The sequence below is a fragment of the Rhincodon typus genome, chromosome 18 (genome assembly GCF_021869965.1).
Source record: "Rhincodon typus isolate 14 chromosome 18, sRhiTyp1.1, whole genome shotgun sequence".
NCBI classification, from domain to species: domain Eukaryota; kingdom Metazoa; phylum Chordata; class Chondrichthyes; order Orectolobiformes; family Rhincodontidae; genus Rhincodon; species Rhincodon typus.
This window is the reverse complement of record NC_063349.1, coordinates 8,387,596-8,415,093: the sequence shown is the minus strand read 5'-3', so window position 1 is coordinate 8,415,093 and position 27,498 is coordinate 8,387,596. Positions and strand designations below refer to the sequence as shown.

Sequence of the window (27,498 nt, the reverse complement as noted above, 5' to 3'; positions counted from 1 at the left end):
CCGATTCCTCTTGTACATCGGACCCATCTCTGTTCCCTTGACCCAGTTCCCACCAACTGCTGACCATTTAACTTATCTGTCTGACCCCCATGTGCGCTGATATTGCAAGCAGACCCCTCTCCTTCGTGCTGGCTACCTTGATTTAAAGCGGTCATCACGTTCTACTCAAGAAAACTTATCTTTAACCCCTCTGCCTTTGCAAACTACCACATCATCTACAATTTCCCTTTCCTGTGCAAACTGCTCTTTGTTTGAACATGTTCCCACCTCCATATCTACCTTTTCCCTTAGTCCACTTTGAAACATTGAATTTCAGGTCTCTGTCCCTGTCACAGCATTCAAATGCCTTTATCAAGTGATATTCATTGTGACTGGAAGATTATCCCTTCTCATTATTCTTAACCTGTCAGCAATCTTTGTCACGGATCTGTACCCTCCACTTCCAATGGCTCTATTCGATTATACAGATGGATGAAGCATCCTGCGCATGGTTCCAGGCCTGTCTGTGCAGTCAAACTTGAAATAAGTCCACAGTGGCCGGAATCCCTCACCAGGTCACCCTGTATTTACATGTGCATAGTGTTTATAACTGTCAGCCAGGGCTTCCTGATTGGACCAGATTTAACTGCCCCAATCATGGAACTCATATTCAATGAGGTCCACCTGGCTGAGGTCCACTGCAGTTCCCAAAGAATCACCTGGAATGACTGCTTTCACCATTCCAGCAATGTCACAGTTGGAGACTCTGAGATGCCATCAACGATGAACCAAAAACATAATATCATTTTCCACCTGTACATTGACAACATTCCCGACTAACTCACCATTGCTGCCTTCGTTTTGTTGTGCAGCATGTCTAGCACCCAGTATTGGATGCATTGGGAAACTGAAAGTACAAGCCATTGTCTTTGATATCCTCAAAAAGCTCCATTCCCTGGCTACCGACTCTCACCTTCTCCACTGCGACGTTGACATCTCTCACATTCTGGTCTTTTTTGCCTCCTCATTTTATTACCCCATTATTAAGGACATTTTTCAGCATTTTCCAGCCTAGGTTCTGGAATTTCCTCCAAAGCCTATCCATCCCTTTTCCTTTAAATGCTTCGTAAAGGGAACATCTTTGAGCAAAGTTTCAGTTACCTGCATTCATACTCTACACCTGGATTTTGAAGCCTTGGCTGACAGTGCATGTTTTTCCCAATTGCCCTTGTTGATATATAAAAATCATCTCTGCACAGACTCTTGTCATTTGGTGATGTGTGTGTGTGTGTTCGTTTGTGTTTATGATTAAGGAGATATAGAGGTAAAAGTCTGGATTATAGCTTAGATATTAACAGTGTTTGCCATTTGTTTTAAGAATACCATCTACACTATAATAAACAGCTTATTTTCAGTTGATTAAAGAAGGCTGGTGAAAATGTCTCTTCTTGATAGTAATAGAATCAATTGGCCATTTTGGTGACTAAAGGAACACATTTGCACGAAAGGTATGACTGGTGGAGTTGTAGAGCTGATTACTGCACACTCCTCCCAGCATAGGAGCAAAATAAGTCAAATGGAATGCTTCCAAAATTCCTGCATTAATGCAGCTCCAAAGACACTGAAAAAGCTTGACATCATCCAGGACAAAGCAGATCTCTGGACTGACAGCCGACTTTAAATTTTCATTTCCTTCACCACTGGTGCCCAGTAACAATTGTATCTGCCATATTACAAGTTGCACTGCAGTAACACACCAATGATTCTTCGACAGCAACATCACAAGTCCAATACTGCCACCAACTAGAAATACAAGGTATTTGAAAACACCACTACCTGAAAGATCCCCTCCAAGTCACACACCATCCTGACTTGGAAACTTAGGCCCAATCCTTCTTCACTGCTGGGTCACAATCCTGGAACTCCTCTGTGACAGCACTGTGGATGTACCTGCACAATGTGCACTGTTCTGGTTCAACAGGGGTCGAATGTTTTCAGTGGCAATTAGAGATGGACAATAAATCCTGGCCAAGTAAACAATGCACACGCCCATGAAAGAAGAGAAGAATGTTCAGCTTGTCAAGGTGTTTCACGCAGCGAAAAATAGCAAAAGAGAGTACTGTCTGTGGAACAGGTTGAGGGAGCAATTTTGGGCAAAGCACTTATCTTCAAAAATGCTGTTAATAATAATATGTAATATTCACCTCAACCATAATAAGAGGCAGGTAGCTTTCATTGAAGTTCTATTTGTAACTTTGACAATTCTGGAAAACACAACTCATTTGTTAAATTTGAACAATCTTTCATTGTTTACGTGTGCTAAATTGACATTTGAAAGAAATAAGGACATTTAATCTTTGGAACTTGGGGCGATACAGACAAGAAAATGGCACAACAATGAACTCTCTCATTTCAGTCGGGCTTTCCAAAATATCATGCAATCCAGGAGATTGCGATTTTTATTCTTCAGCTATTTATTTACTGAGGTCTTTCATCTGTCAATTTTTAACTTTGCATTTACACGCAGGAGTCAATAAAGAACAAATTCCCTTGGAATTCAATGATTGAACTGTTGGGCTCCAGTTTCTAATGCACAATAAGCTTTCTATTGGGTTTAAAGTGATAGAATACATGTGTCTCACCCCTTGAGGCCTCTTATGGTGAAAACCTCTGGCCTTCTGGAGGCTAATTATGGAGTTGAATCAACAGATTGTGGAGATTCTGGCAATGCAACGTTAAGCTGCACCACAGATGTATTGATAAAGTTTCAAAGCCAGGAGGTGGGGGTCCTTAAATTCTGTAAACAAGCTCCTGTTCAACAGCCAGTTGATGGATTTTTAATCATAGGAAATTAGATTTGCAGATTCCGTCGATGAATCAGCTACTGTGCTTGACAAAGAAACGATAAAGCATTACTCTTCCATGTCACTTGGCGAATGGTAAGTGGATGCCTTGTCCAATATGAACGATTGTAAAGTCAGGTATATAAACCTGATAGGATCATAATGTCTTGTGTGCATTTGTGTGTGTGGGCGTTTGGTGGTTGAGGCATTGTGCACATCAGATCCCTGCCCTCCATTCTGGCTCAGCGATACAGTGTTCCACAAGGGGAATCCAGTCAGAATTCTGTATGCTTGAGTGTGTATTATTTCAGCTGTCTCAAGTTAATAAAAGACATTTTCTGCAAAAGGAGTATTATTTTGCTTTGAATATTCAACACCATAATGTAGTTTAGGGTAGGGCATCCCTGCTAATATATCAATATTTATAGGGAGTCCACTGGGACTGGTTCTGATATTTGTAAGGAGGCCCAATATTTGCAAATGAGGTGGGGGAGTGGGGAATGGGGTGGGGGTGGGCGTTATTGCCTGGGCTCTAGTTCACACTCCCAGGGCAGAGAAAGGAAGATGACAGAATCTTACATGCTGAGATTGGAAAGGTTTGCACAGCTAACGATGTTGCTGCGGGATTTCATTTGGAAATTCAAGGAAGGAATACAGCACAGAAGCAGAATTGTGAAGGGTGGTACCCAACTGCTTCTTGGTACAACCCCCAGAATGATGTAGCCATGTTGCAGCGGCTGCTGGTTCACAGCATCAAACACACAGCACGCACAATGACCTGACCAGGGTTGATCTCAATAGCTCAACTGATGAGAATACATAGTGCACATTGCCCAGTTTGGTCAGTGTGTTGATGAGGAGTGTGGAACACCAGCACACATAAGCAAATGTCAATGTTAACACATTAACCACCCTCTGATTGGCTACATTTATGCCGGTGGCCAAGAATGGCCGTTTGCCAGCTCACCAGAAGGAAAGGTGGCAGGTTAAGTCTTGCTGTGGAGGACTCAGATGAGCACAGCAATGGGACAGTGTAAAAGAAGGCACCGAATGGGCAAGTACACTGAGATGTTGGCGGTATTGGCTGGCCTGGCATTGTCAATGACCAAGTGGGAATAGGTTCCAGCTTGACGAAGCAGTTGGCGCAGGATTTGCCCTCTGTATAACCTCTATGCCATCTCCTGGTTATGCAGCAGAGCCAAAGGCAAAGCCGTGATATCCTGTGTAGTTCTTGTATCCTTTCAGCTCATGGGTCGCCTACTTCTGTGACGATGTGGTAACATCCTCTGGTAAATGTGGGAAGTCACCAAAACCACCTCCAAAAACATCTGGAGCAATTTCAGACACTTTGCTTTAGAAGAAGGTCACAAAAATGTATCTTTGCTGCAATCAAGATGTCTATCCTTTCAACAGTATTCCTCAAAACTTCACACTTGTTTCCTCATTACCAAACAACACAAGCATTGTCCAGACCTGTGCTTTCCAGACTTGAGATCCTCACTGTTCCGAGGAAGGGTCACTGGACCCGAAATGTTAACTCTGATTTTTTTCTTCACAGATGCCGCCAGACCTGCTGAGCTTTTCCAGCAACTTTGTTTTTGTTGTTGAGACCCTCACGTCTTATCCGTCAGTTGCACTGTGCGACATCAAATCAATGGCGTGACTCCAGGGCCTTGAGTAGACTCCAGTTTCTGATACTGGGATGCAACATTGGCGCTGTGGGTTAGCTTGCAAAGCTCGGCGAATCAACCAGCTCCAACTGCAACCCAAGCTAAAGATTTTTGTTCAAAGGATGCTACATAAATAGTTCAGAGGCTGTGTCTGCCCTTTCAAGCCAATGTAAAAGATCTATAGGGCAATTCACAGAAAAACAGGGGAGGTTTCTGGCTATCCTGGATAATGTTTGTGCCTCAGTCAGCAGGACTTACATAGATTATTCTCACTGTTGCTTGGAGGATGCTCCTCTGTACAATCTGGCTACCTTTCTTCCCTTATGTCGCACTCATGATTCTGAAACATGGAGTCATTTGAGGATGTGGAAGTCATTTATAAATCCCAAGTTTTTCTTTGGTGCACTTTGATTTGGCGGCTTGCAGAGTTGAAAAACGAAACAAGTTTTTACAACTTCAGGGGAATGAGGAATGAATGGAGCTGACTGATGCTGATCAGGCTCCAAGCTTATGAATAAAAGCAGCTTGTTCTCCAGACCCTGGGTGTGTCCAGGCCAGCTCAAGGACAGCACAGAATTTTCTTTCCACAACATAATCTTTTTCTCTAAAAAAGCAGACTTCATTTACAACTTGTAATTGAATCCTGCCTCTCTGACCCCACTTTGCTGCCTTTTGCTTTCACGAGATTAATTTTACTGAGAACCAACTTACTTGGAAACTTATTTTGAACAAGACATTCTGCCATGTTCTTGTTCTGATTTGGGTTTATTTAATTTGCCTGCAATCCATCATCTTGTTAGCTGTATCACCTGCATCAATAGGTATATGGCACTTGAGGAATATTTGTCACTAAAACTGAGTGAGCCTGCTTGCGACATTCCCTCATTTCCCCAAGCTTACCAGGTCAAACTTAAGCGAAAGCTCCCTGATTTTGCCTATTTTCCTAGTTTCTCTTTCATCTCCCCTCATATGGTCTCTCTGAGCCCACATTGTTCACAAGGCCCACCTCATACTCCCTTGACTCTATCCTCATCCAGGCTTCTGTTGATTACCCAACATCCTCTTTTGGTCCCCATGGTGACAGATGCTGCAGATGGTTTTCATCCTTCAGGTGTTCTCACTGCTTTAAATCTGTTGCCAACTTTTCTCTTCTCAAAAAAAAACTCTTGATCCTCCTGATGTTGCAACCTTTCTGTCCTCGCACTGGTTTCTCTTCCATTTCTAGCACCATTACCTCCAGTCTCCTCGGCCCTTAGCTCTCAACTATGTGCTGCTTCGTGACTACATCACACGTGAATATCAAGATGTGTTAGTTTATAAATGTCCTTCGACGACATCCAGCTCACCTCACCACCCCCTCTCCTGATGCCTGCACTGTTGCTGAATTATCCGATTATTTATCCAATACCCAGTACTGGAAGAGCAGGCATTTCCCTGGACCCAGTATTATAAGCAGACGAGCCGTTGCCTTTGAGCCCAGCTACAAACTACATACCCTCACTACTGCAGGGGAACGAGATTAACATCATAACGTGGCAATTATGTCAGTCACATGTTTAAATGACAGAGAGTGAGAGAGAGAGAGAGAGGGAGAGAAGGAAACAGAAGTTCTAATCTACGATGAAGTTATTGTACACAGATTCAGCTGTAAATTAAGATATTTTTCAGGAAGTTCCAAGGACTCCAGCAGCATTATTTTGAGACATTAAACAGAGTTAGACTCCAAACATACAACAAAATTGATCCCATCTCGCTCTATGGCAAATGTCTGAGATTGAGCTGGACTGTGGGCAACCTTGGTGTGATACTTGACCCTGAGACGAACTTCCAATCATTTTTCCATGCTACAATTAAGATCACCTATTTCACCTTCACAACACTGCCCCTACCTCAGCTCATTCACTGCTCTCAATCTAATTACCTCTGGACTCGACTGTTGCATTACTCTCTGGGTTGGTCTCCCATATTCTACCAGAGGTGATACAGATCTCTGCTACCTCTGCCCTCCTTTGTATATATTGCTGTGCACCTGCCACCTCAGTATGCTGACATGCACTGATCGTTAAGCAACAACTTGATTTTAAAATTCTCTTAATTGTTTTCCAATCGTATCATAGCCTTGCCCCCCTCCCTGTCTCTGTAACTTTCTCCATCCACAGAATCTTCCAAGTTATTTAACTACATAATCCAATTCTGGCCTCTTGAGCAATCCCATGTAAATTGCTCCACTACTAGTGATTGTTCCTTTAGTTGTCCAGGCCCCAAGATCTGGCCCTTGCTCCCAAAACTCACCACCTTCTTGCCTCGCTTTCTTCCTTGAATACGTGCCTTAAAATCTCTGGCTTTTCTAACCTTCTGCCAACTGCCCTTGTGTCACCCTTTGAGTCTTGAAGTCAAATTTTGTTTCATAATGCTGCCCTAGCGGGCCTTGGGATGTTTTAGAATGTTAAATGTGCCATCGGAATACAGGTTGTTGTTATTTCGCGCTGCACAAGTTGGCAGTGGAGATCATGTGTTCATTTTCAGCACAGTCTGCTCTAGGTGTGTGGTAGATGGAGTTACTGCCTTAAGTCTGTGGCCTGAGCCATTGTCACAATTGGGCTTTATCAAAGCATACAGCCACAGCCATCCAGCACGGAAACAGACCCTTCAGCCCAACCAGTCCATGCCAACTATAATCCCAAACCAAACTAGTCCCACCTGCCTGCACTCGGCCCATATCCCTCCAAACGATTCTTATTCATGTACTTATCCAGATGTCTTTTAAATGTTATAACTTTGGCCGCATCCACCACTTCCGCTGGAAGTTCATTCCACACACAAACCACTCTCTGTGTAAAAAAAAAATTGCACCCCTCGGCGATCAGTGAGTTCACTCACCGTGGTTGCTGGAGTGGGTGGGGTGAACGACGGCAAATCTGTCAATTCTTCCACAGAGTCAATTTGGAAGGCGCAAAGCAGTAAGAGAGGGGAGGGGAGAACCTCCCTGTAGCCAAGGGTAAGGCTGAAGCTATACTGTTCAGCCACACATCTCATTCGCAGCTCTCCCTTGGAACGAGTTCCAAGAGGCCAGGAGCGCGCCTCTCCTGAAAACCCGCAAACATTGAAGGGATCACTGTCTCATGGACGCTGGCAACTTTCCAGTTTCTTCTCGTATCGCCCATTCTCTGTGTGCAAGCTTGCTGGCACCCCATGAGACTGTGGGTGGGCCCCCACACATGCAAAAGGATCTTTGCTAGTATTTGGAAACAACTGATGTTTTCTCCCCCGTGCCTACCCCAGGGACGTTAAGACCCATTTGTGACGATCTCCACAATTACCTCTGCTGAGACTGTCCAACTCAACACAGATGAGAAGCAGAGTGGAAATGCTGCAAGGTATTCAAGCCCCACAGATGGAATAGGGCCTAAAAGGCTGAAGGATCTGGAAGGATGGGTGGAATTAGATCAAGGATATTGAATCAGAGATAGTAAAAAGAAGCAGCCGAGGAGGGGTTTTGAATTACAGGAGGGCCCTGGAGAGACTGAGGAAGGAAGGAATTCTCCAGTTGAACTGGACAGTATTCAGCAGAGTACAGAGCATTTTGTTTTACAAAGGCTAACAACCCGACTTCACTTCCTCCTCAAATAATCTGTAAATAATTACTGAATCCCCAGGCATCCCATCACTACCTGACTAGTGCTTAGATCATTCTGTGGTGTTGCTTTCGTGAAATCGCTTGAAAAACAATTAAAATAAAACCATTTTCATTACGCTTGGTTCTGATAAGCAATTCTGACACAACCACATCCTATGCTCCGTGTAACATTCCCGAAGTGGGGAGATCGGGCTCCATCACGTTTTAGAAATAACCGCAGAACAATGAGGTACACTGAGCTGCGGGTGATTTAACGGCATTTTATTGCGAACTCGGGTTCACAAGCAATGCGATGAGACCAGTGATTTAGGAGCACCTTCATGTTCCTCAGCCATCCTCAGAAGGAGATCGTGGAACTCCAGGAGCTCAACCTGGCAGCAGGCAGTAACTTCAGGAAAGGAGATATGGGAATAAGGGTGCAGAGAAGCGTATATTTCAGGGCAGTGATTGCTTCAACATTTGGTTTGTGATAAAATTTAACAACGTTTCCACTCCTTTTTGTGCAAAAGGAGCCTCAATCATCACCCAGAGTAGAAGGGTATATGAGTGGACAGTTGAAACTTATGCCTGTGTTGCTCCCCAGATCCTGATCTTCAAAGGGATGGTATAGCCGAAGCGTGGATTGGAGATGACCGCAAGTATTTTATAAGTGACACGTCCTGCTCAGAATCTGTCTAGCTGTGAAACTGAACTGTGGCCAACAAAGGAGACCGATGAAAGCATACAGTCCAGTGAGGCGAACTTTCGCTCAATGTTTTGCCTCATTGAGAATCTGGGAAGGCAATCGAAACAAAAATTAAACACTGGGTTGGGCATAGTGGCGTTTCCACTGTTTGATTCACATTTTGTACACCTTTTCTTTTCTTTTTACTTATAACGTACCTTGTAGCCCTCCACATTCGACTCATTGTCCAAAGGTGTGACTGCTTCCCAGGAAATCCTGAAATAGGTACCGAGCACTGTGGTGTCAATTATTTTTGGAGGCATGCTGGGAGCTGGAAAATAATTCAATGAGACTCAGGTCAGTGGTGCATAAAGGGCAAGTCGTATTTGAACAGGACAAGCAACTTCCACCAGCAGGAGCACATTTTCCCCAAGATATTCTCAATTAGATCTGTCGATTTGAATTGAGAGCTCTTTAACAGGCTGCTGCGCGCAACTTTAAAGCCAATGGATTGGCAACAGGAATACTTGAAAATTTTTACTGTCTTAAGAAACATCAACACGTACGCTGTCAAGTTTAATCCACTGCAACAAATATAAACGACCAGGAGACACACGGACTGGAAATGTGGAGGGTGAAAATTGGACTCGTCAGAATTAGACTTTTAGAAAATTCAACTTGCGCCCATTAGCTGGGCATAACACAAGAACTAGGAGCAGGAGTAGGCCGTCTGGCCCTCCGAGCCTGCTCCGCCATTCAATAAGATCATGGCTGATCCTTTCGTGGACTCAGATCCACTTACCCGCGTTCTCACCGTATCCCTTAATTCCTTTATTGTTCAAAAAAAATCTACCTTTTTTTTAGAAACGTTTACTGAAGTAGCGTCAACTACTTCACTGGGCAAGGAATTCCACAGATTAACAACCCTCTGGGTGAAGAAATTCCTTCTCAGTTCAGTCCTAAATCTGCTCCCTCTAATCTTGAGGCTATGCCCTCTTGTCCTAGCTTCACCTGCTAGTGGAAACATCCTCTCTACTTCTATCTTATCTATTCCCTTCATAATTTTATATGTTTCTATAAGATCCCCCCTCAATCTTCTGAATTCCAAACAATTACAATAACAATTACACTTAACATTCCAAAATGGTGGCTGCAAAAGTGCATGCGTGCAGGTGCCATTTTGGTTCAGTAAGAACACAGAGTGAACATTTGCCAGTACATACAGAGCAAGTAGACCATGACATTTATTTGTGTTTGTTTAAACTCATTCACGGGATGAGGGCGTCGCTGACCAGGCAGCATTTATTGCCCATCCCTAATTGCCCAGAGGACAGTTAAGAGTCAACCACATTGCAGTGGGTCTGGAGTCACATGTAGGCCAGACCAGGTAAGGATGGCAGTTTCCTTCCCTAAAGGACATTAGTGAACCATGTGGGATTTTCCGACAATCGGCACTTAGACTCTTAATTCCAGATATTTTTCACAACATTCAAATTCCACCATCTGCCATGGCGGGATTCGAACTCAGTGTGCGACGCGGATTGAAGGCAGTGGTGCCATTTCGGAGCTCAGTACCTCAGGCAGCGACCTCTCTCAGCCTCATACAGCCAATCAAACATTCAGCTACAGGAAGGATCCTCCATTGGCACTATTTCAAGGACGCCTATGGGTTTCTTGCTAAGTTTCTTTGTTCTCGTTGTTACTACCAGACTAGCACTGCTCTGTGGTTTCTGTATTGGTTTCAGGTTGCCACATTCTGCAAGAAATGACAATGGCAGCTGAAGAATCTCTAACTAACTTCAAAGCTCGTGTATAAATGTGTTGCTCCCAGACGCGGGTGCATAAATAAACCTTCCTCCTGGAATAGAAAACGTAGTGCTTGATCCAAGCTGATATGATCCCTGGACACCTCAGATTCCAGACTTGAAATCTGGCTTGACAGACCATATTTTGTTTTATATCATATTTAACGAGGTGGTCTTTTTACCAAAATGGAAGCATACAATGTTGCAGTTTTGGTTTTAACAGTAAAATGTAGGTTTATAATGCTGCTACTGAGCATTATTGGTTGAGCGAGTGGATGTTTGTGGATGTAGTGCCAACCAAACGGATTACTTTGTCCTGGATGGTGTCAAGCTTTTTGAGTGTTGTTGGAGCTGTACGCACCCAGATAAGTAGGGAGTATTCCAACACATGTCTGACTTGTGCCCTGTAGATGGTGGACAGGCTTTGGGGAGTCAGGAGGTGAGTTACTCACACAGTATTGCTAACCTCTGACCTCTCCTGCAGCCACTGCATTTATGTGGTGAGTCCAGTTCAGTTTCTAGTCAATGGTAAACCCCAGGAAGTTAGTAGTGGGGTCTTCAGTAATAGTATCGGCATTGGAAGTTAAGGGGTGATGGTTCTCTCCTGTTTGGGATGGCCATTGCCTGGCACAAATGTTATTGAATTAAACTTGGATATTGTCCAGGTCTTGCTGCACTAGGACATGGACTGCTTCAATATCTGAGGAGTCGTGCATGGTGCTGAACATTGTGCAATCATCAGCAAACATTCCCACTTCTGGCCTTATGGTGGAGGGAAGGTCATTGATGAAGCAACTGAGGATGGTTGAGCCTAGGACACTACCCTGAGGTAGTCCCACAGAGTTGTCCTGGAGCTGAGATAACTGACCTCCAACAACCACAACCATCTTCCTCTTGTGCTAGGTATGACTCCAACGAGTGAGCAACTTTCCCACGATTCCCATATGAAATGGAACTGAATCGAATTGGCCTAAGAATGTAATGCTGAGGACCACTGGAAAATGCTGAGGTAGATCATCCACTCCTCCTCCAGTGCCATTTCAGAGGGCAGATTGCTGTGGGGTCAGAGTCACATGTGGAGAGTTTTCCCACTGAAATTACTGGCTCTCTTTCTGGGAGGGCTCCTTGCTGCAACAGTCACTGTTCTCTTTAACCTACAGCAGTCTTAACACTGCGGCACTCTCATAGTGCTGTCAGCTGGAATGATGAGCAGATCTCGAACACCCAACCTCCTGGCTCACAAATGAGAATGCATTCATTCGACCAAGCTGATACAACAGGAGAGTAGACGATAAGCTGTGGAAAACGAACAGGCACATCTTTACTAGAGGTGATGCTAAAATCTCACAACACTGAAGTGATACATACGTGCTTTCCTTGTTGTGATTGCAATTTGTTGACTTGAAGGGCCAACTCCTGCTTTGTTGTAGGCCCTGACTTCCACATAGTAACGTGTGTGGGGTTTAAGATCTCTGATCCTGGCCATCGTGTCAGTTCCAATTGTTCTTACTCGCTGAGCAGCTGCCTCAGTGTCAATGTCCCTTCGGTACCTGATCTGTAAAAGAGAGTAGAAGCATTTAGTTAACACGTATACTGTTGAAAGCTACTTCTACCGTGGTTCGGTAAACTCGAGCAGTAAATGACCCAGCCTGAAAGCAACAGGGAGTGACTGGTTTTGAATTGAGTCTGTTAGCGGGGAAGACACTGCAAATTGTTGGGGATGAGGAGAAATTTGGGTGTTTTTGGGACGCAGCAATTGGCATCTGCAACCCTGGGTTAAGGGAGGGGTAAAAATCAGGTAGAAATGCCACTACTGATTCAGTGCAGTGACTCCTATTGGAAGGACATGAGGGGTGGAAGGGGGGAAATGATCCTCATTCAAGGACAGATGCAGATTGGGTGCTGCACTTGCTGTGGATCAAAGCACCAACAACATAGTGACGTAGGCAAAAGGTGCTGGAAAGTATCTGCTGCTTTTGCCTATACCCACTGGTTGGGTAAACACGCTTTGGAAACTAGAAGGGAGGAGGCCAACAACTCTGCCCCTGCACCTCCCTTTGATGTACCATCCAAAATCAAACAGTCAAAGTCTTGAAACCTTTCCTCATGAAACGTGATTTACCCTCTGCACAGGGTACCAACAGGATCACTTCAGTTGTCCATTTTACACTGTCCGATATTAACTGCCACTGATCGAGCTGTTAGGACAAGGTCAAAATGACCCATTAAGAGCACTGGAAACAGGAAGAAGATGTGGCCAAATGCACTCTTACCAAAACCTGCTCTGCCATTCCATACGATCATGACTGATCCTGAGCTTCAAATCCACTTCTCCACCCTCCCCTTATATCTCACGATTTCCTCAGAAACCAAACATCCATCTAACTCAGCCTAAAACATTTTCACTGATGGAGCATCCAAAAACTTCTGGGCCAGGGAGTAATTACAACTCTTTGAGAAAATAAATCTCTCATTGCTGACTGACATGATTACCTGGAGACTCATAGTATTCTGGGATCCCCAGCCCAGGGGAAACAACCTCTTGCTGTCTTTGCTGTCAAATCTCTTCAGAATCTCAATGAAACCCCAAAGAATACAGACCCACTTTACTCAACCTCTTATATCACAAGACAATGCTCTCATCTTAGGATCCAGGTCAGTAAATATCACCTTCGGTGCAATTGTAGCCAACATTAAATATGGAGTTCAAAGGTGCACATGGTTTGGTTCTCCAGGTGTGGTCTCAGAGCCCTGTCCAATTGTAGCAAGCTTTCTTTATTCTTGTACTCCAACCTCCTTGCAATAAAGACCAACATCCCGTTTACCTTCTCGTTCGCTTGCTGCACGTTCAAGCTAACTTTTCATGTCCCATGTATGAGTACATCCATGTCTCTCTGAATATCAACATTTACAAGTTAGACACCTTTTAAAAAAAAATTCTGCTTTTCTATTTTTATAGACAAAACTGTTTTCCTCACACTTTTCCATCTGGCATCTCACTGCCCTCTCATTTAGTCTGTTTATATCTCTTTGCAATCTCTTTTTGATCTTCCTCACTTTGTATTTTCAATCAACTCAGATATCTTATTCTTAACCTCTTTGATTAAGACACTAATACAGATTGTAAATAGGTGAGGTGCAAGCATCGATCCTTGTAACACTCCACTAATTACAGCTTGCTGACTTGAAAATACTGCATTCATTTTCACTCACCGCCTTCTCTCTGATAACTGATGCTTTATCCATGCTTATATATCACCTGCAACTCCACGAGCCCTTGTTTTATTAACATTCTGCGCGGCACCTTATCAAATACCTTTTGGAATTTATCAACTAGTTCCCTTTTATCAAACTTACTCGATAAAAAAGACTCTGATAAATTTGTTAAACATGATTTCATTCTTGTAAAACTAAGTTGTCTTGTCAGATCACACTGTGATTTTCTAAGTGTTTCAACAAGACTTCCGTTGACAGAAATTCAGCATTATCCCAATCACAGATGTTAAGATAACTGGTATTTCTCTCTCCTTTACTTCTGGAATCATGATGGTATATTGGCAACCTTCCAATCTTGCTACCTTTTCGTAAAATCATTGAATCATAGAATCCCTACAGTGCACAAAGAGGCCATTCAGCCCATTGGGTCTACTCTAACCCCCGAAGAGCATCCTACCCATGAGATTACAGTTGCTCCTTTTCAAAAAAATGAAGGTTTGTATCTTTCAGAAATTATTAGGCTCAAATTAAAATGATGCACACAATATGAACATCTCTCCAAATGCATTAGCCGTCTGATCAGTGCCTCCATGGAGTTCACAAAGCTCACGCCCCAAAGACTTTGAGACATAGCGTCTTGTGTGCTACACATGCATCTTGCTTGCCACCTAAACAGTTGGCACATGGGGCAAGTATGAGATTGATGTGGCACATCGCCTTGCAGCAACATGTCTGCTCCCTGAACTGAAGCTTGCTGACCATCAAGGCAAGCTGTCTGACTGTATTAACTGGCAAGACATGGCATAAAGGTAGGGAGCATGCAGGTAGGAGCTAAGTGAGCGAGCACTAAGGCAGCGAGCTAACAGCCCTGAGATGCAGTTTGGTCCAATCCTTCAACTGGGTGCTTGACCTTGCACACCAAGTGTCCTTGCAGCTGCCTTCTGACCCTAGTTGCTGGTGCAAATCTGTACATCTGCAGCATCCTGCCATTGTACTGGAGAGCTGCCATCATGGTGGTGAGGGGTTGGCAAATGCTGGATTCCAATGCTCACTGATAAGCAGCAGCTTATTTGGCATATTTCTTCAGACAGAAAGTTGAATATTAATGAGTCGAGTTGTGGCGGCAACAGCAATAATTCCCCTTAGTTGGAACTCACCACTCTCAAGCAAGAATCCTGCAATGCCACTTGTCCACAGCATGAAAGATGGAATGAGATTCTCCGGACATCGAGATGGTCCTCGCTGGGCTACTTCTCTGATTCTGCCACAAATTTTGAAATAGTTCACATCGCTCTGAAGCCTATAACATTCCACCCATAATTTCAGCTTCATTTTTGAGTTTTGAGGGTGGTACTGGGTTATCTGGTAATTTGTTCATATTCATTTAAATGAGGCTTTGAAAAGGTGAATAGTTCAGTGCCTTAGAAACAAGGTTAGACAGAGAAAAAAGTAGGCTGTAGCTTCGCAACAAGATACCTTATGATGGAGGGATACGATATAGACAGAGACAGAAACAGGTTATTTTAGAAAGATAGAATTGTCCAGAAGGTCAGTCAATTTATTGATTTCTTTCAGACAAAAAGCAGCTCATTCAGAGAGCTGTAAGAGCAGCAGCGCAGTTTAGCAGTCTTCAAATAGTCTCGGTGGAAGAAAAAAAGTCCTGGGTAACCTGACGTCTGTAAGAGAAATGCTTCACAACCAGAAGGGTTCCTTAAATTCCTCTTCCATATCCATGTTAAGAAAGAAGTGGGCTGTGTGAACAGCTTGTTTCAGGCTCTCAGAGAAGGACATTACTTAAAAAAACCCACTGAATTAATGCAGGAATTTGTTGAAAAGATGTCAATTGCAGTTGCGCTCACTGAGCAAGGAAATTTAAAGTGGAAACAGGGTAACCCTTCACTGAGTCTGAATATCTGTGTAGTTGTTGTTGAGGGCAAAAGGATTGAATCTTTTTCACTGTTTCAACTAATTATTGTACAGTTCATGGTTTTTCCTTTTGTGAGATAAACTTTGATGTTCTTTAGTGAAGGAGACACTGGCAGCCTCTTAAGAAAATGTTCAGTGATTGATCACTGCAAGAAACAAAGAGCAAAAATAAAACTTTTGTATGATTGAGCCAAGGATCTTTGGCATCTGACTTGTCCAGTATTACCATCAGCTAGGATCATAACAGGTGGGGTTCAGAGAGTGCTGAATTACATAGAAACTTATGTGCATTTCACATTTCTCACTGAGGGGTAGTCTTGAAGGTGCAGTCACAGTTAGACAAGATAATGAAGAAGGCATTTGGTATGCTTGCCTTTATTGGTTAGTGCATTGTGTATAGGAGTTGGGAGGTCATGTTGCGGCTGTACAGGACATTGGTTAGGCCACTTTTGGAATACTGCATTTGATTCTGGTCTCCCTGCTAAATGAAAGATGTTGTTAAACCTGAAAAGGTGCAGAAAAAATTTACAAGGATGTTGTCAGGGTTGAAAGATTTGAGCTAAAGAGGGAGGCTGAACAGACTGGGGCTATTTTCCTTGGAGCGTCGGAGGCTGAAGGGTGACCTTATAGAGGTTTATAAAATTATGGATAGGGTAAATAGCCAATGTCTGTTTTCTCACAGTAGGAAGTCCATAACTGGAGGGCATAAGTTTAAGGTGAGAGGGGAAAGATTTAAAAGGAACCTAAGGGGCAACATTTTCATGCAGAGGGTGGCGTGTGTATGGAATGAGCTGCCAGAGGAAGTGGTGGAGGCTGGTACAATTGCAACATTTAAAAGGCATCTGGATGGGTACATGAATAGCAAGGGTTTAGAGGATATGGGCCAAATGCTGACAAATGGGACTAGTTAGTTTGGCGTATCTGGTCGGCCTGGACGAGTTGTACCGAACGATCTGTTTCCAAGCCGCATAACTCTACGGCTTTGGTGAGAAATAGGTGGTTGCAGGTCAAGAATAGATCAATGAACATACTCATACAATAAAATGTTGCATGATGTCCTGACTTCTGTCTTTTTGTTTTGGAAATATCAAGTTAAAACAACATGTAGTTTATAGCTGGGTACTCATTCCCTATCACAAAGGTACTTCTTTGGCTGTGTAGTGTTTTTCACTGCCCAAGACCATCTCAAATAAATCTTGTTTTCTTTGAATGTAGACATAAATGATGTAATGCAGTGCCTATACACCAAGAATGAATTCACATACATCAATTTTGAGGTCTGTTGAGTGTTAAATTAACCTGAAGACATTTAGCACAGGTCTATATCACATTTTTCATGGAAGGCACTCATATCACTGTTCCACCTTCTGGATAATTTTTCGTTGGCTCTCAATCCTCCGTACAATAGTCTTTCTTGAAAGCTTAGCTAAAAGGTCAGGACATCACCTCCTCCAAGGCCCATCTCTCACTCTCAATCTCTATTTTGACATCTTATGGTCCCAAGTTATGCAAAAAAATTGCTGTTCTTTGAGGAGTGACAGACATTTTATGGGAGCTGCCCATTTTAAATTTATTTTCTTTTGAGATAAACTTCAAAGCATGAAGACAGGAAATGCCATGTTCCCTGTGGACTAGTGCTCCTGAGCTCTCAAGAAAGCATTAGTCAGACAATGAAGAAATATCCCAGAAAAATTAATTGTTTAAGGACCAAAGGATGAGTTTAGATACACTATTACTGAAGGATTAACTATTTTAAATCATTCTGCAAACTTGTGTTGTTTTTGTTGATTTTGTTTACATCATTTTTGATTTATCTATTATATACTCCATAGCAATTGGTACTTTGGTAGTATGTTTGTCTTCTGCTGTTCTAAGTTCAGGAGCTTGTTAAAGACCTTAAGTAATCTCCAGTCAAAATAAAAGAATGTAATAGAAAAACATTTAGAAAGGCAAAGTCACCATGGCTTGATGAAGAGCACATCATGCCGAACAAATTTATTAGAATTACTTGAAAAATTAACAAGAAGGTTAGATAAAGAGGAATCAGTGAATGTAATGTATTTTGATTTCTCGAAGACATTTGACAAGGTGATACATGTTCAACCACTTAATGAGAGCCCATGGTGTTGGGGGTACTTTCTTAGCATGTATAAAGGATTAGATAACTGATAAAAGAGAGAGATTTGGGCAAAGGGGGTTATTTTCAGCATGTAACTAGTAGAATGCCACTGGGATCACTACTGGCACACAATTACATTCTAATCAATATATAATAACAACTTAGGTGGAGGAAGTGAATGTAAGGGATAGGTAGAGTGAATGGGCAAAAACTTGGTAGATGGTCTGTAATATGGGAAAATGTGAGGTTATACACATTGGCAAGAGGAACACAGGAGCTGAATATTATTTAACTGGAGAAAGAGTGGACAAACCTACAGTACGGAAGGGTTTGGGAGTCCTTGTGTATAAATCACAAATTTAATTAAATAAATAAATAATTGTACATTAATAAATAAGTCAGCAGGAAATAGGGAAAACACATGGAATGTTGGCCTTTACTTAAAAGGAGGATAGGAAGAGAAGTCTCACTAAAAGTATGCAAGGCACTAGTTAGATCACACTTGGAATAGTGTGAACAGTTTTGGTCCCCTTATCTATGGAATGATGTACTGGCATTGAAGGCAGCTCACTAGTTTGATTGCAGGTATGGAAGGACTTTCTTCTGAGGAGCAGTTGATTCGGTTGGGCTTGTACTCAGTGGAGTTTACAATATTGACAGGACACCTTATCAAAACATTCAAGATTCTTAGGGGGCTTGACAAGGTAGATATGGAGAGGTTGGGAGAGTCTAGGACCAGAGGGCGCAATCTCACAGTAAGGAGTCACCCACTGAAGTCAGAAACGAGGAGGAATTTCTTCTCTCAGAGTGTAGTAAATGTGTTGAACTCTTTACCATTCAGGATTGTTGAGGCTGGGTCATTAAACATGTGCTTGGCTGAGATAGGCACATTTTTAATCAGTCGGAGAATGAAGGATATAAGAAAGGAAGCAGGAAAGTAGAGTTGAGGATTATCAGATGAGATCAGATCTCAATGAATCGCGTATCAGTCTCGATGGACAGAATGGCCTATTTCTGTTCATACATCTGATGGTAGACAGCTAAAACGCAGGTAGTGCTTTTGTTCACTCAGAACTTGAACTGACATTCCTGAAGCTCATTACCTATGGAAAACTGCAGTCAAAGACTTTCTCCTGGAAATTGAAGACCTTAATCGACAGCATAACCTACTTCTCAGTGAAAAAGGTTTCAGTTTGTCTGCTGGCCTGGCTGCGTCACTCAGTATGTGGACTTATCGGACATAAAGTATGTGCTCATGATTGAATATCTGAGCAAAATCCTTAATGAATGCCACTTGGCTGCATTCCCAATACAACACAAGGAATTAATTGAAGGTTGTCTTTGCAGCAATAGAACACTGCAGAGGCAACAACCAAAATAATTTCACAATGATGGAAGTAACATGTGCCATGGATATTGATATTTAGCCAACTTCATCAGGTATGCTTTGGGTTGACTTCAAACTGTTTGGAGACAACCAGAGAGGAAAATACTGACTGCCGGTATTCACACTGGCTAATGGACATTGTGAAGGGAAACTCTTGAGCAGTGGAAATCAGTGAGGCAGCAGTCAAGTGGAATTTTATTGCCAGACAATCATACATGGTAGCAGACTGCAAACCAAATTTGCCCATAGTGGCCTCGGCACAATGTAATCCTGGCATCCACGTTGTTACAGCAGCATACTGTTTATTCCGATGGCTGAGTTTAAGCAACTACCTCATGCAATGAACGGTAAGCTTAACTTTCTTATCTTTTCAACAAGTGAATGTAGAATAGTACAACACAGGAATGGGCCCTTTGTCCAATGATCTTGTACTGAACATGAGGCCAAATTAAACTAATCCTTTCTGCCTGCCTTTGGTCCATATCCCTCATTCTTTGCGTATTCACGTACTTATCTAAAAATCTCTTAAATGCCCCTATTGTATCTGCCTCCACCACCACCCTTGGCAGTGCGTTCCAGACTCCTACCACTCTCTATTTAAAAAACTTGCCCCTCAAGTTTCCTTTGAACTTTCTCCCTTTCACCTTAAATGTATGCCTCCTAGTATTAGACATTTCAACTCTGGGAAAAACGTTCCGACTGTCAAATCTATCTATGCATCTCATAATTTAATAGACTTCTATCAAGTCTACCCTCTGCCGCTCCAGAGAAACCAACCCAAGTTTTTCTAGCCTCTCCTTATAGCTCATACGCTCTAATCCAGGCATTGAATAGAGATGTAACTTTTAATATAGTTTGATTAATTTTTGTGCAGCAGAAATGATACTAGTAGGATTAAAGTGATTCTTTATGCCTATGTTTTTCTCCCCTAGCATATGTTTGCTCTGCCCCACAATGGGTCCATTACATATTCCAGGCTGTTTTGTAAAATTACTGCTTAACTTGAGACACAACATATTACTGCAGTGGATGATCACAATGGCCTGTTCTTAATTTCAAAAGCTGCTGAAATGAGTTATATTGTCACAGAATAACTTCTTACAATTTAAGTATTATTTATGTCAGCATCCTTACTAGATTGTGATGATGTTCATGCTAGAGGATGGCTTTTATGGTTTCCCTGTATGTACTCGCTGGAATATTTCCTGCAATCTACTACAAAGACTGAAACTTCTGCCTTACCACTTGCAGAGTCCTTCACTAACTGTTATGGATTAGGGAAAACAAACAGGCCCAGGGTTTGGGGGTCATTTTTGTTAGCGCAAATCTCTCCTTGCGATGGTATCACAAACCCTTGGTTGGATTTTCTCCTTTTAACTCGTGGACAAAAGACCACTTTTGGGATTTCATAGGAAGTTCGTGATTGGTCCTATGAGAAACCAGTCTCCCGAAAAGCACTAAAAATTCATTGATTTCATAAAGTGAAAAGGCAAAATATGACTGAATCACTCACTCAAATTTATTTCAACTGGTTTCCAAGCTAAAACTCAGAAACACCAGCTCAGCAAAAGCTATCACGTTTGATGCCGCTTTTCACACTGCAGTCATATGTTTTTAAAAAGAAATCATTTTTTTTTTCCTTGTCCTTGCCCAAGGGAAACTTTTTAAATGTGCCTGCTCACTTCATAACTCTGTTCGTAAATGCTTCACGGGGTGAGATGCTTAGCTGTCAGGCACAAAAAGAGAGCCAGCTTGATTCCTGTTGACAGCCGAGGATATGTTAGAAATCCCCGGACGCATGGGAGGAAAATTTAGGAAAGAAAAGCTCGATTTCTCGTCCCTGGTCACTCTGCAGAGACTGGACTCTGGACGCCGGCTGCAAGTGTGTGCACTCATGCGGCTGGATAGGTAATAAATGAAAGGAAAGAGCTTACATTCATAAAGTACCTTTGAGCACTTCTGGATGACCCAAATTTCTGTCCAGCCACAGAAGCTCTTGCTTTATAAAGAAAACAATCATCGCTTTAATGTGGGAAAGGCCAGCCATTTTGCACACAGCAACCTCCCATAAATAAGGTAACAATGGTCAGATAATTTGAATGGTGTTAACCGAGCGATAAATATTGGCTAAGCTACTGGGGAGATCTTCCTTCTGCACCAAGGACAGTACAGTATGGTCTTTTTATGCCCATCTGAGAGGCAGAAAGGGTGGCAGTTTAATGCCTCACGTGCAAGACAGGACTGTAAACCTGGACTGTGTGTGCAAGTCTCTGAACTGGGAAGTGAACCCGTCTGTACCAGCTAAGCCACAGCTGATAAATGGTTAACTGAAACTGCAGTGGCTCCAAAAATGACAAGAAGACTTGGCTTGTGTGCCCCCAGTGGTCATCATATCATTGTTCACGCTTATACTTGAAGAGCAGCCAGTTGGAAATGAAGAGTAGATACAGGTCCTGAGGCTTTGGTTATCATTGGTCATTGTAAACATGATGTGAGTGATGTTGCAAACAAATGCAGGAAGAATGTGTTTTAACAGCAACATTTCCAACATGTTGCTTGTGAAACTGTTGTGGTTTCCTTGTTGTGATCTCTGGAACGCAAATATTTTTGGGATGAGGCTGTCTTCAGCAGCAGTGTCAGAATTCTGGTTCCAGCAAATTCTTAACATAGCCGAGATGGTGCAAGTCATCAGTAAAGCAACTGAAACCATTAGCAACTCGGGTTGGTCATTCAATCCCTCAGGCCTATCTCGTCATGCAACATAGCTGAGCATGTCAATTCCCTTTTCCCAACTTTACTTCTTATCCTTTCTCCTTACAAATATTGGTCAATCTCAAAGGTTCCGATGAGCCAAACATCTAAACATTCCAGGAAGGGAATTTCAGATTTCTACTGGACCCTGTGTGAAAAAATGCTTCAAGCTTTCTCCCTGAACTTGAACTACAATCATGAACCTTTGCTCCCAATCCCAACACAAGGGAAATTATATCTTTCGACCTACCTCTAACGTACGCCAGCTTCATGTACACCAATTGGCAATTTATGAGTTATGAGCTGGGATTGTTTTTATTGTGGCACACTAACGGCGAAATTCTGCACAAAACTGGGTTGCCAACAATGCGACCTTAACTGAGATCGAAATTGGGTGGACGCAAAACTAAGTGGAAGACTGACAATTCTATTAAGCCTTCATCCATACTTCCATGACTCAGTCATTTAAATGATCTCCTGGCACACCATTATGCCCCCATTATTCCCACATTGGCAAGCTCTTCTTGCGAACTACCTCCCAGAGAATTAACTTGTCTCTCTTTAAATCTGTCAACACAATCGAAATGATTGCCTTCCATCTCAAATCCTTGCCCATCAAGACTTCTTAAACTGGACAACTATTTGACCTGGATGCTTGCAAATCTTTCAACTACTAAGCTTAAGGCTTCATGAGCTACCTCCCACAGCTACGTCATGAATGTGTCTTGTCTCCAAAAACCTTCCAAGAATCATTCAATGGCCCTTCATCAGAATGTTCTCTTTATCTCGCTCAGTGTGCATCTTTTCCAGTTTGTAAAGTGCTATGATGTGTTATAGACACAGAGTACTATGTGAATACAAATCATTGCTGTTACCACTGCCTGTTTTTTTTAATGCAGTGGGCATTGCAATGCTTGTCTGGATTGGGGCAAAGAACCTTTGCAGTTATGTGGTCCAACTTTTGCTCTCTGTCACTCCAAACCTTTCACTGTAACAATCTACCTAGCCCTTGCTCCCTTAATTCTGAAGTTACAGTTTCAAGAAACTGCAGCATTTAATCAGTAGAAAATGCAATACCTATTAATTTCTATTGCTAAAACAATGTAATTATTTCTTCCAACAGTCTTCTCAAAGTAATTTCCTGCACATTCCTATGGGAGCCAAGTGCTTAAGTGTATCCCTTTAATATCTGTCCAACTTCCACATCAAAAGAAAGCACCAGAGACTCATGAAGGAATGGCTCCTTGACTGCTAAATTCATTTCATATTCTTGCGTCATCTCTATGATATGTGCTTCTGATTCTCCCCACCGATTCCTTCTAGCAAACACTCTGCGTTCTTTAAGCAAAGTAATGTTCAGGCTGACTGAATTGAAAATGATGTAGCACTTCCTCGGTGTTTATCTCACAATCACAACATTGTTTATTTAGTTAAATCCACCATTACAATTACATTATACAATCAAACTACTGAAATAGCAAAACTACTTTTTTAAAAAAATAATTTGCAAAATTTGGCAGCATGCCCTCACACTGCAGCTATAACTGCCATTTACCATGACCCGACCAACTGAGGTAAAAGCTTGTGACAACAGACATTGAGACAGTTCAGGCCTATGGAAAAACTTGTGCAGCTGAGCAATTTATTTTCGAAGTCTTTCCCTTGCTCAATACGTTCGTGCACCACAACTACTTTTCACAGCACCTTTAACAGAGTAAAATGTAACAAGGCATTTCACTGCAACGTTATGAAGCAAAACATGACAATAAGCTACATAAGGCAACATCAGGCATATGGTTAAAAGTTGACTTACCAAAGTAGCTTTTAAGAAGCATTTCAGTCAAATTTTCACAGGATTGTTACAGAGCAGAAAGGAGGCCATTCAATCCATCGTACTGGATCTATAACCTCATGCCAACCTTCAGCCTTTTCCCCATATGCTTGCAAACCATTTCTATGCAAATAACCAACTCCCTCTTGAACATCTCTACTGAACCCTTCTCCACCATATTTCCAGGTAGTGAAGGAAAAGTGAGAAAGCTACAACTTGGAATGGTGTGTGACTGGGAAAGGAACTGTAAGCAGTGATGTTCCCATGTGCTTCTATTTTTAAGGAAAGGGAAACATACATAGATGCTGAGAGGGACAAACTTCCAGATTGCTGGATCAAAGCAACTGAGTGCATGGCAACCAACGGTGGAAATAAAACTGGGGTTCCACAAAAGTCCAGAAATAGATGAGCGGGGATATCTCCAAGGATTGTGTAGTGAACGGAGAGCCAAATTTGAAAATTTGAAACCGCAGTTGTAAGCGAACAAGGGAGCAGTTTTATCTCAAGGCAGGTAAGGAGGAGTTCTGAAGCAGGGTCCCAGATCTTGAAATGTTAACTCTCTTTTCTCCCCACAGAAGCTGCCAGACCTGCTGAGTTTCTCCAGCAATTTCTGATTTTGTTTGTTTCAGATGAGGACAAGGTTGGATGTGGACGTGGAGTGGGGGGCATGTGAGTGGGGAATGATAAGGCAGTGATCAGAAATGGCATCATCGCTGACTGATACGATGGGAGTATTGAGGCCCTAACAGATGGTGAGGCCAAAGGACTGACCCTGAGTACAGGTTTGGGATTTCACATTTAAGGAAAGTTCAAGGGGTAATAAGAAGGGTGATAAAAGATCAAGGGGTAATACTTAGACATGTGAGAGCTTTATGGGATGCGATAGAGGTTGGATTAATCTTTTGCTGAAGTCTTTTGGTGCAGAGTATGAGGGAACATTGCAGTGAAGATATTTCAATGAGAAATTTGCAGTGCAGGTGAGAGAGAATGTGGATTCTAAATTAGATGGAAGCTGGTAGAGATGCTTAAAGGAAGACCAAGTGCCAAAGCACTTGGGTGTCAGTACAAGGTATGGATTCTGTGGAAAAAAAATCTACACTGTCACACAACAGCCTGGATAAGACAAGCGTAGGAATGCAGGAACAAGGCCTGAGTTCTGGGGAACCGCAGCTATGGTTTCTATCAAGCCTGAAATGGCAATGCAATCATCGACAACAAGTTCAGACATGACAAGGACTTTGCTCATAAACGACAGAATATTCTGTAGGGAGATGTGGAGAGGAGTGGTGAGAGATGATCCACTGACAGCCTCCAAAGTATCGTGGAGCAAGGAAGTGTTTTGGAAAGGAAGGGACTTGTACAGATCACCCCCTTGATAGGTACTCTCCATCAATAGATGGATGGAAGCTTGGGATGTCTGCATAGGACAAGTAAATGACTCCCACATCATTCAGCAAAACTTCTGAACCTTCGTAGCTTTCAATCAATGAGGGTCTCAGTTGTCCTCTCTGCCCATCTCAAGAAAAGAATAGGACAAGGGCCTGCTGGGGATCAACACTGCCAGCATACAATGTGGCAGTGGGTAAAGGGGAATGGCATCACCTTGAATGTCACTGGCTCCTTCTATCTTTCTAATTTTTTTCTTATCCTTAAAACTAATAAATTTGGAGCTGGATCGTACCAGCAGTGGAAAAGCTTTTCACTCTATTTTACTGCTTTCCTCACTGTAAAATACGCGTGATAATAAAACCATTCATTTAGTCATTCCAAATCCCGAGAGGCGAGCCAGACAGCACTGGAGCAACTTCTCTTCCTGGACTGCAGCAATTCAGGCCATCACTTCGTTAAAGGGAAGTCGTGACAGGAGGCAAGAAATACTGACGCTGAGAGCATGACCCATTTTATGAGACTGAATAAAACTGAGCTTAAAAAATGTGGCTGAGAGAGAACAGTCAATCTGAGAGTCAAGGAAAGAGGCAGAGGATAACAGGTCAGAAAGTAAGGCTCACTGTAGATATTCCTGGGCCGTGAATGAAACAGTAAGAATTTCCAATAACCCACCCGAGGACAGAGCTCCCATTGATTGTCTTACCTCCTCCCAGTGATCCAATCGGGGTCAATATTTGGCCATTTCTTTTACATACAATTGAACTGGAAGGGACAGGAGGTGAGGGGCTGTTGGAAGCCAAGTGCATATGATCATAAGACACAGGAGCAGAATTAGGCCATTCGGCCCATCGAGTCTGCTCTGCTGTTGGATCATGGCTGATACGTTTCTCAAGTCCATTTTCCTGCCTTCTCCCCATAACCCTTGATCCCCCTACAAATCAAAAACCTATCTATCCCTGTCGTAAATACACTCATGGTCTTGGCCTCCACAGCCTTTTGCGGCAATGACTTCCACAGATTAACTATCCTCTGGCTGAAGAAATTCCTCCTCGTCTCAGTTCTAAGGGGTAGCCCCTTCACTCTGAGGTTATGCCCTGGGATCCTAGTCTCTTCTACGAGTGGAAACATCTTCTCCATGTTCGTTCTGTCCAGGCCTCTCAGTATTCTGTAAGTTTCAATCAAATCCCTCCTTGTCCTTCCAAAGTGCATCGAACCAGACCCAGAGTCCTCAATTGCTCTGCACATGACAAGTCCTTCATCCCTGGGATCACTGTTGCAAAACTCCTCTGAACCCTGTCCAAAGCCAGCACATCCTTCCTTAGATACAGGGCCCAAAGCTGCTCTCAATATTTTAAATGTGGTTTGACCAGAGCCTTAAACAGCCTCAGCATTGCATCTCTGCTCTTGGATTCTAGCCTGCTTGAAATGAATGTGAAGACTGCATTTGCCTTCCTAATTGCCAATTGAACTTCATGTTAGCCTGAGGAGAATTGTGAACGAGGACTCCTGAGCCCGTAAACAGGGGATGAGGGGTGCATGAAGAAAGTAGCAAGAAAGATGTGAAAAATTGAAAATCCCAGCATTGTTCTGAGGAGCTTCCTAGTTCACAGTGGTGATGTTAACTAACAGCTTTCCAACACATGCCCCATGAGTTCCAAGTGAGCAGCATTCCAGAAGAAACAATTGACACAGGCAGTATCATAGAACATAGAACATAGAACAATACAGCACAGTACAGGCCCTTCGGCCCATGATGTTGCGCCAACCTATTATCCTACTAAGATCAATCTACCCTGCATACCCTACATTTTACTATCCTCCAATGTGCCTATCCAAGAGTCGCTTAAGAGTCTCTAAAATATCCTGGTGGAGTTGGGAGGATGCGGGGGAGACTGTGGCAGGTGAAATATTCGAGTTTGTTCAGAGACAGGAGGCAGATTGACTTGAATCATTTATCAGGCCATTCCCCCGCCCAACTCCTGTCCCTACTGCCCAATGCCCAGCCCTCACTACCTCAGAGTAAAGGAAAACAAAATGAGGAAACAAGATCCATCAGAGACCAAGTTTGTAGCAAGCTCCTAAGGACGGGCAGGGAAACTCTCCAGGAATGCAAATGGGTCAGATGGCACTTGAGATTTGTGCTCGTATCGAATATGAAAACCTTTCCAGCAACATGAACAGCTGCTGCCATAGCAACCACGAATGGGCCACAGCATGACCATTGAGAGTCACGAAGAAAAGGCAGTGCGCATTTTTCTTTGAGGGGCCAGAAATAACGAGA

At 42.8% G+C, this 27,498-nt stretch overlaps 1 protein-coding gene across 1 annotated transcript in view; it reads right to left on the bottom strand.

Annotated features, from left to right (window-relative positions):
* cntn1b (contactin 1b) overlaps positions 1–27,498 on the bottom strand; it is a 685,547-nt gene that overhangs the window by 61,988 nt on the left and 596,061 nt on the right. The window contains exons 21-22 of the mRNA XM_048607547.1: positions 11,967–12,153; positions 9,012–9,124 (exon numbers count right to left, since the gene is read on the bottom strand). Of these exons, the coding sequence (XP_048463504.1) occupies positions 9,012–9,124; positions 11,967–12,153 (300 nt within the window). The remainder of the gene's footprint in view (positions 1–9,011; positions 9,125–11,966; positions 12,154–27,498) is intronic.